General features: G+C 46.5%; 1 protein-coding gene across 2 annotated transcripts; it reads left to right on the top strand.

Annotated features, from left to right (window-relative positions):
• The first annotated feature begins 95 nt into the window (after positions 1-95).
• On the top strand, positions 96-9,747 carry SIRT5 (sirtuin 5). Of its 2 annotated transcripts, XM_009326499.1 has the most exons (9): positions 96-176; positions 273-414; positions 2,854-2,987; positions 4,563-4,788; positions 6,395-6,482; positions 7,440-7,493; positions 8,444-8,567; positions 9,388-9,503; positions 9,657-9,747. In XM_009326499.1, exons 2-9 carry the CDS (start codon positions 297-299, stop codon positions 9,691-9,693), a joined length of 897 nt encoding a protein of 298 aa, XP_009324774.1. In that variant the 5' UTR covers positions 96-176; positions 273-296; the 3' UTR covers positions 9,694-9,747. The 2 variants fall into 2 exon arrangements, with proteins under 2 accessions (XP_009324774.1, XP_009324775.1); XM_009326500.1 differs by lacking the exon at positions 9,657-9,747 and having other exon boundaries at positions 9,388-9,565.
• The last annotated feature ends 77 nt before the right edge of the window (positions 9,748-9,824 follow it).

Genomic DNA, 9,824 nt, shown 5'->3' with positions numbered 1-9,824 from the left:
GGGGGGGGACTGAAGGCATTACGATAGCCGTTATCGTCAAAAGGGAGACACGGCAGCCCTGTTGGATGGCGTGGAACGTTTTATCGTCTCGTAAAGCGGCAATACCGTGGTGGTGAATACCTCCGAAACGTAAAACTCTTTGGCTGAGCGATGCGCAGGAGAAAACCCCGAGTAACGTTTGTACCTGGTTCTTCACGGAGAATTCTTTACAGGGCGCTTGCAGAAACACGGTCCCTAAACGGGCCGCTTGCGTTTCGTCTATTTCTTCTCAGGTAACGTCCCTCCAAGTGACGCCGATGAGTCTCTTCCAATTTACCGCTAGAAGGTTGGTTTCCCAAGCGTATTGTGGGCTTAAGGCTGCTGCTTCTTCAAAGAAACAGAAGGTTCGCTTGGAAATGGCTCGTCCTAGTTCAGGTAAGACATCTCTTTGTCTCCTTTAGTACCCCAAACGGGTGTTTAAGCTAGATTTGAAGTTCTAGAAGGTTTCCTGTAATAGGCGGAATCTATAGCTTAATTCAAAACGTTTAGAAGAGCGTGAAGTTGTTATTTTTTTTCAGCTGCTAAAATTTACCTTCTATGGATAGTTCCAAAACCCCTCGCATAGCTGCAGTTAGTATGGTTGCCTGGTGATTTGGTTTATGCACATAAATGCATGCTAATTAATTGCATTTCCTTTTTATGATCCTAATGGGTAATGAAATTCACTCCTCGTTTCTTTGTACAAGAATTATGGAGGGCCTCGAGCATTTGTAACAACTTGGGAGCGGGGTATTGGGTAACCCCAGGAGCCTTGTTCAGTCTAGCAGTAGTAAATACCCTCTTTTTGTTTGTTTGGGGTTTTTTTGGCTTTGTTTTTTAACCTGAGGATGTGATTTAATTTGAAAACCACGCACAGAACTTCACAGGTATAATAGTAAAATCCCTAACAGTGGGGCAGCCCAGGTGCACTTGCTTTTTCTGCCGTCTTGAGCATCAGTGTTTGGCTGCTGTCAGAGGCTGGAGACCGGACGAGCAGGACTTTTGGCCTGATCTTTACACGTTCAAGGGCTTTGTGAGGTTTGGTTTACAACCGCAGACGGGGCATCAGAATCGTAGTGCTCTCTGCCCAGTTCTACAGTGCTCGTGCTGTGGGTCTTGGACTCCTTCCGTGACTATCTCTCCTTATAAAAACTTATCTGCCTTTGGTTTGGGGGGAAAAAAAAAAAACCCACGTACCCCAGAAGAAGACACTGGGACCAGTACTATTTATCATCTTCATTAACAACCTGAACAGTAGGACAGAGTGCATCCTCAGCAAGTTTGCAGATGCTACAAAACTGGGAAGGGTGATTGCTAGACCAGATGATTGTGCCTCCATTCAAAGGGACCTTGACGCACTGGAGAACTAGGCTGACAGGAACCTCATTAAGTTAAATAAAGGGAAATGCCAAGTCCTGCCCCTGGGGGGGAACAGCCCCATGCGCCAGGACAGGCTGGGGCCAACTAGCTGGAAAGCAGCATTGTAGAAAAGTCCCTGGGGGTCCTGGTGAACGACAAGTTGACCAAGAGCCAGCGATGCACCCTCATGGCAAAGGAGACCAACAGCCTTCCGGGCTGTATGAGGGAGAGCATCACCAGCAGGTGGAGGGAGGTGATCCTCTCCATCTGCTCAGCACTGGTGAGACACCACCTGGAGTGCTGGGTCCAGCGCTGGGCTCCCCAGTACAAGCGAGACATGGACTTACTGGAGCAGGTCCAGTAAAGGACCACGAAGATGATAAAGGGTTGGAGCATCTGACATACGAGGAGAGACTGAGAGCTGGGACTGTTCAGCCTGGAGAAGAGAAGTCTCTGGGGGATCTTATCAGTGTGTATGAACACCTGATGGGAAATAGCATGGGAACTGGAGCCAGACTCTTCTCAGTGGTGCCCAGTGACAGGACAAGAGGTAGCGGGCACAAATTGAAATACAGGAAATTCCTTTTAAACATAAGAAAACCCTTTTTTACTGTGAGGATGATTAAACACTGGAATAAGTTGCCCAGAGAGGATGTGGAGTTTCCCTCCTTGGATGTATTCAAAACCTCAATGGACACAGCCCTGAGGACTGAGCTCGAGTTTCCCCTGCTTTGAGGAGGGGGGTTGGAGTAGATGATCGCCAGAGGTCCCTTCCCACCTCAGCCATTCTGTGATTCTAAAATATGTTGCTTTAAAATTAATACCTGAAGTAAACTGGAAGAGCTTTTTTTTGTCTCGCTTTAGCTAACCTGTTCCTTTTTAATCTTGTTTTTGGAAAAACTCAAAGGAAATTTCCCATCTTTTTCCCAAGTTGCTTTACCATGCAGGTGAAAATGGAGGGAATGTACGTTTAAAAACAGAAAATACAATTGCAAACCTAGAAAATGGGCAAGATGCCTCAAAAGGAAATGCGTTTTCCCCAATTATCTTAATTTCGAAGGTGATACTTTGTAACTAAATGTAAATTTTTTTCATCTCAGGATCTTACCTTACAATTAGGAAGCAAACTGTTCCTGGGTGGTGGTGGCGGCAGCAGCAGTAGTTGTTACCGTGGTAGCATCTAGTGTGGGGTTTTAGTTTAAGGTTCTGTCTTCCAAATACAGAGAGTATTCATAGTTTAATACGTGTTGCCCCACCGGGCTTGCTCATATGCATTTTTGAGGATCTCCAGGAATTGTCCTTCAAATTCCAATATACGGAAACTCAGAAACAAGTTAGTATTCTGAAATTGAAGTCATGGGAGGTGTATGTGGAAGCCATTGCTGGATGCGTAAGTGTGCCAGCGCTGCCTGTATGGCCTCTTGTATAAAAGTGTAAGCGTCTGAACAGCTGTTTGTTTTTCCTCCCCACGCATAGATATGGCTGATTTTCGGGAAGTGTTTGCCAAAGCGAAGCATATAGCCATCATCACAGGAGCCGGTGTTAGCGCCGAGAGTGGAGTTCCTACCTTCAGAGGGGCTGGAGGTTTCTGGAGAAAGTGGCAAGCCCAGGTACGTACTGGTGGCACGTGTCTGCGCAGCTGTGCTCCTCAGTCCTTCAGGTAGGCGAGCGGGGAGAGTCAGAAGAAGCTGGGTGCCTCAGGGGGTGGAAGCGCACCCGTGGCGGTACGGTGGGGACAGAGCTCTCCCTGCAGCCGTGTCTGCAGCTCTTCCCCCTGCCCTGGGGGGGGGGCGCTGCTTTCTGCAGCTGCAACTTCTTTTCTGTCCTGTGGTTTATCGGTTGTTTGGGAAAAACGCTGTTTTTGCAGACAGCTCTGGGTCTTTCTGCCGTCCTTGTTTTCTTGCTGCCTCGCAGCTTAGCTGTTTGCTCCTCTTTTGACACCCTCTCTGTTTTCCTACCCCGTGGGGCCTTTCCTGTTTTCAACTCTTAAGAACCTTTTACCAATATGACAAAGGACAGAACCGATGATACCGACTAGTTGTTTTCTTTTAATCTTGTTTTCTCATAATACTCTTGAAAAATGTTCTAGGATTTTTTTTGTTTGTTTGTTTGGGGTCAGGGTTCCTCACAGCCTTTAACTCTCCCACAAGCTCTGTCTCTCTTGCTGGTGCGATCTTGCCAGCGTTGGGAGCCGCTGGCGTGGGAGAGGAGGTGGACGCAGGCACTGCGGGGCGGAGTGGTGCAACGGCGAGGGCCAAAATGTGCGAGTTGTATAGGCGCCTCGTGAGTCTGATCCTGCGTGGTGCTGCGGATGTTTCAAGTAACCGTTACGCTGTCAGTAACTGCTACCTCAAATGCTGCAATCACGTTTGCTTTCTTCATGGTTTTTAATGACAGCACTCATGAAAGGTTTGGTGAAGTTAAAAAGGGGTCAGAGAGATGCATTTTTCAAGTTGGTTTGAATCTAAAGGTGCGTTTTTTCTTTCAGTGACTATCAATTCAAATAAAGCACCCGTGTGCATAAATGCCTGGTCCTTCTGCATCAGAAAGCTTGTATTCAGCGTTTTTATGTCAGCAGAATTATGCATTGAAGCATTAGACCGAGCTACTCGTTTTAAACAAAAATAAGGCAAAATTAATGTTAGTGTGAAAAGTATAGCTTAGATTTCATAGCTTAGATTTTACTGGCACGTAAAAGACAAGACATTAGACTTTTGTTTTGACGATGGCTGTAATTTGACTTGTGTTACACTTAAGGCAGAAAGAAATTGCTAGCAAAGGAAAATACATCCACACGATGCTGAGTTTTATGGCTGCTGTGGAAAAGAGAGTTCTGAATGCCAAAAATCACGTGCATTGAAATATCTCATCTTCCTTTGTGCTGTACTGAACTCCTAATAGTTTGGTAGGGCAGCACGGAATAAGGTCTAAGTTTACTGTGTAAAACCATGTGCCACGCTATTGATATCAGTTATTTCCTCATTTAATAAGATACTTTGACTTGTCCTCCTCGTAAGGGCTGTTGAACTACAGTCTTGTCAACTGCATCTGGTTATAAATAATCTTCTTTTGATTGCCTTGTTACGCTGGTAGCAGCGTGAACGGCGGTGTGCTAGCAGGCTTCATCTGGGGAGGGGATTTTCTTGCCCTTTCCTTGGTAGAATGAATTGTTGTGTCTTTTCCAGGAGCTGGCTACGCCGGAGGCTTTTGCGCGAAACCCTTCTCGTGTATGGGAATTTTACCATTACCGCCGGGAAGTGATGTTGAGTAAACATCCAAATCCTGCGCATATCGCCATTGCAGAGTGCGAAAGGCGACTGAGCAAGCAAGGAAGGAGCGTTGTGGTCATTACTCAGAACATTGATGAACTACACAGAAAGGCAGGCACAAAGCACCTCTTAGAAATTCATGGTAAGAATCAGCTTACCTGTCTGCTACAGGCCAGCAAACTGGCGGGGGAGAAGAGAGAGCAGGATAAGTACTGGGAGGAAAGAAATTTGTCTTTAAAATGATAATAACTTGCACGGAGCTATTCACAATGTCACCCTGTTCTCTTCTGGAAGTTGTTTCGGGTACTTCATAGCCTCCCTTTATTTCTCATCTTTCTTTTTTAACGGATTCTGACAGTACGCAAGAACCGGTTCTCCCTTCCCACTCGCTCAGTTTTGCCCCACATCCACTTGAATACATGCGGATAGGGATACTCGGCTGATTTCGCTTAGGAAAGGAGGAAGGAATCCGTTGAGGACTTCTGCTCTGCGGTAGCGGTGGTGCCACACCGGTATTGCCACCAGTGAAAGCTGTATTGGCAAGACCGGTCTCGCCAGCCCTGGTGCTTTCTGCTCTGCTACCTGCCGCTTTCCCTCGGCCCTGTCCTGCCCTTCAAAGACCCACCTGTGCGGTCCCTGGCTACAGGAGGAAGAAGGGGCTGGAAACAGATGAGATTCCCTTACCTTTCTCTCCTACGCCCAGTGGCACGCCCTTTCTCTTCCCCGTAGTTAGGGGCGTTCCTCGCTCCCACCCCCTCTCCCGCAAAGTGCCAGAGGAGCACAGCGCAGGTGCAGCCCACGGGGGTCAGCGGGGCTTTCGGATCTGAGGAAGTGTACAGGTGTGGAGAGAACGAGGGTGAGGAAGCCCTTCTCCATCCTTTGAGGAGTGCCCCCACTCCTCCTTTCTCCACTCCGCAGGCCCTGCCGCAGAGTGAAAGTCTCCCAGGAGAAAGTCCCATCCCGGTCCTCCAGCATTATGATGCTTCTTAACTTAAGTATCACGAAAGGTTTAAATGGGATTTCCCACCGCTACTCTCTGATGGCGACACAGGAAACCTGCACAAATTGCTTTGCAGTTGTGGATCCAAGGGTAAAGCCTTGGGTATAGTTTTATTTTTATTATCCTTATTCTTTACAAGACAGAAACAATTTTAAACTCTTGGTAATGTTGTGCATCTCTACAGCACATTAGTAACTCTACAAAAGTCTTGGGGTTGGGGAGTTCGCATAAAACGAAATAGCATTAAACAGCATATATATATATTTTTTTTTAGAGAACGTTTCTGGTTTAAGGGGAGAAAAAATAAGCAGAAATCATCTCCCTCAGTAATGCTTTAAGCAATGATTTTCCTCTGAGATACTGTTAGGAGGCTGTGTATTACTCGTGTCGTGAGGTAGAACGAGGTGACAAATCCTAGCTTAGGGGGACTGTTGGCTGCTGTTCACTGCGGCTTTTCAGCTGAAAGGGCTGCGTCTGTCTTTGCTGGGCCCGGTCTGTGCTTAACTATGGGGCTGGTCACCTTGGGTTGCTGAACAAGAGCACGTGTACGCGCTGTGTGAATAGCGTCTCGTTCACAATGCTGCCAGGTTTCAACGCTTGGCTGTTACGTTCACGTAGTAAGTTACCCACAAGGTACAGTCTTCAAAGCCGAATAAAGGCCGCCCGGGATGAACACGACCACTTGTTCGTGCAGCCGTGCCTCAGAGCAATCGCGTGATCCCTGATGTTTTCTCTTTGTGCGTTTCAGGTAGTTTATTTAAAACTCGATGCACCAACTGCGGAAACGTGGCTGCAAATTACAAGAGTCCAATATGCCCCGCATTGGCCGGGAAAGGGTAATACGTCTGCCTTGTAAACTCTGTATTTTCTACTTTGTCTGCTGTTCAATAGAAAAGGGGCCATTTTAGGAGCGTACAGGAGTTTCAGCCAACCACCCCATTTTCCCTTGGTAGTATTAATGCTTAAATTTTACACAACTGTTCTGAAACGTGGGTATACCGTTTGGTAACTTCAGTGAGAGCCCATGATACCGTAAGTCCTGTGAATGAATAACTGTTAACCTCTAAGTCAGCACAACATTATATACGTTTTAATGACAACAATTTCAGATGGTCTGAAACTCTCACCTTGGACATCAACTGACTGTACTCTTTGAGAATGCGTGTTTACTCCCATCCTCTTCGCCTTCCAGGTTTTTTATTAAAGCGGATGCTTATTCCTTAAATTGGACTGTCATCACTTGATAGATGGATTGTCCTCTTCTGCATCTCCTGAGCACCTTGTAGCTTTTGTCCTTCAGCTCATCAGTGAGATTCTCATGATTACAGGTCTCAAAATACACATGTGTGAAACAATCAGGAGGGAATCATCAGTTCCCAGGATTTCTGCAACTTAAAAAGTTGCAGAAGAATCCTTCGGTCTCCTTTTTCTAGCCATTCTCTTTCTTTCACCATTAAAAAAAAAGGGGGCGCGACAGGCATATGCTCATAGATTTTTAGGGCTTTTTTTCCCTTTGCATTTCCCCAGATCTTTAGATAGCTACGTAAGTATTTGCTGTGCCTTTGACAGACTTTGACCAGCTTATTACAGCTGCTTAGCTCTGGGATAATTCTGGACAAATGCCCGCCTGCCCTGCGTGTGGTATTTTAGGGTGGTGTAGTAGGTGCTGAAGTTGGCTGAAGTTGCAAAGATTCCTTGATTGGAAGAGTGTGCTTTAGAGAATACTGAGTTTTTATTAATATACAAAGTGCACTTTGTATGATTGAATACGTACTTCAATTTTGTAACTTCAGGGCTCCAGATCCCGAAACAGAAGACGCCACGATTCCAGTTGAAGACCTTCCTCAGTACGTATGGACTGCTTTGTTTTTTGCTGTTACCTCTTCATGCTTTGTGCATCTCAAAGGCTTGTATTACAGTTCACGTAGTTTTGGAAGGGCACGGGAACATTCTACAGGAGAAAAAGACGTGGGACTTTGCCCCAGAGAACGGAGTCTAAATCTAAACCTGCCGTTAGGGGGGAGAGCAGGCAACAGGAGCGTGTACTAGAAGGTTACCACGGTGCTAAAGGGATCGCATGCTTGTGTACTTGAGCATCAAGCTGAAACATGCCTAAATTCATAGGTTTTGTACTAAGTGGAGTAGGAGGAGAATCGCAGCAGGAAACTAAGTGCTGCTACACAGTAAACATTTTGTTACTTTGCAGGTGCTACCTACTGTTGGTCAGTCTGGAATACAGTGCTGGGGTACAGCCCCTGCATAGTCCCTCGCAGGCACTAAATACGCCACGGTGCTTTTTTATAACGGCTGAAGCTTTGCTTTAGCTAGCTGCAGATGCAAGAAACCAGCGTATTTTTCATCTGGCTCCTACGGAAAAGAGGCTAACGCAGTGCTTCTGTCTTTCAGTTCACTTTCTCCTTAAAATCCTGTTGGCCAGTTTGTTAAAGCTGATGGAGGCAGAGGTCTGTAGCACATACTGTGTTTTTAAGTTTCATGCATTTCAGGAGCTGAGCAAAGGAAAGACATGATTATCTGAGTTGAACGACTGTTCAGCAACCCGTTCTGTGTGACCGGGCAGCGTGTGTGTACTTCCAACACGCATGTAGCACAGCATCAGCTGCCTTCTGTCCAGCACTTGGTAGAGGAGGGTGTGGGGAGGGCTGTGAAAGAGAAGGGAGAAAGAGCGAGGGCAGGTAAGACGTGTCCAAATGAGAATGAAAACCGCTCTGCCATTTTGCAGGTTGAAATGTCCACGTCAGAAGCATATAACGCTGTCCCTTTTGTGGTTTTTAAACAGGTGTGAGGAGGATGGCTGCAACGGGCTCCTCCGTCCCCACGTTGTGTGGTTTGGCGAAACCCTGGATCCTGACATTCTCACAGAGGTTGAGAAGGAGCTTGAGATATGCGACCTCTGCTTGGTAGTGAGTGACGCTTTTGTTACCTAGCCTCTTAACCGGCAGGGAAGCCACGCTAAAGAGGTTGCACCTCCTGGGTAAAGGAGATGCATCTGCACTTCCCCGAGGGGGCCAAGAGCCCCTGAGGGACTCCCTAGTGTCGAGTGTAAAACATTAAAAGACCATGAAGTTTGAAAACGTAGGTATGCTACTCAGAAGTTAACAGGTTCAGCGTGTGCGCATCTCGCTCAGCTGGCATCTGCAGTCCACACTTAGTGTACACAGGTGTTGGAGGTTAGCTAATATTGGAATTTCTCAAACAGTGAAAAAACAGGATTATTTTGATGCTCAGTTTAAAAAAAAAAGTTACAAAATGTTGTAAGAACGTAGCTAGCTGTTATCATGTGCTGCTTTTTTTGCGAGGTTGTTTACATGGCATGCGGGTTCTAGATTGCTGACCAAAACATTTGCTCAGAATATCGTGTACCCTTCGGAAAATAATCTCAACTAGCAGAAGGGACAACTTGTGGTTTTCTTCCTGAAAGCAAAGTCCGCCACCTTGTTTGTGGGACTTTTTTGTTCAGCTACAGTCACAATCCCCAAACAGGCTTCTCTGGGTTGCATCGGAGAAACAATTCCTGATTCCTACGCTATGTTAAATAGCTACATACGCAGTGACGCTAAATGTAGATACGGATTTGGTTTCATTTCTGTAGGGATCTTCCATGCTTTAGCAGTTTTGCAGATCCAGTGTTCTGAGAAGGGTCCTTACCTCGTGGGTTGGTTTGGTTCTGTCTGTTTAACTACTGGCCTGCTACACTCGTGATTTTTCGCCCCGTCCCTGCAGGTCGGGACCTCCTCCGTGGTGTATCCTGCTGCTATGTTTGCCCCTCAGGTATCCGCCAGAGGAGTGCCAGTTGCAGAATTTAACATGGAAGCTACTCCTGCTACAAACAGATTCAGGTAAAGCCGTTGCAGTTTTAAACTAGCAACCTTTGGTCTCCTCCGTCTTTACTGTCTTTCGCATTGAACGGCTAAAATGCTTAGAACGTTTTTAAACAAACATGATCTAGTTTTTTCCCCAGTGCTTAACAGACACTATGTTCTTCTAGTAAGTAAGAAAAGAGGGATTGTTCTTTCTTGGTGGAATTAACTTACACTGAAGACACAACTGTACCTTGCTAAGTGTGAAGCTGAAGTCTGTCCCTAGGTCCTAGAGAAGGCCTAACCGCCCCCCCCCCCGCAGAAGCAGGACTAACCAGCTACCTGCGTGTCAAGGCGCCC

This window comes from Pygoscelis adeliae, unplaced genomic scaffold (assembly GCF_000699105.1).
Source record: "Pygoscelis adeliae isolate BGI_AS28 unplaced genomic scaffold, ASM69910v1 Scaffold186, whole genome shotgun sequence".
In the NCBI taxonomy this organism is placed as follows: Eukaryota; Metazoa; Chordata; class Aves; order Sphenisciformes; family Spheniscidae; genus Pygoscelis; species Pygoscelis adeliae.
The sequence above is the reverse complement of the archived record's forward strand: the minus strand, read 5'-3'. Positions and strand labels throughout refer to the sequence as shown.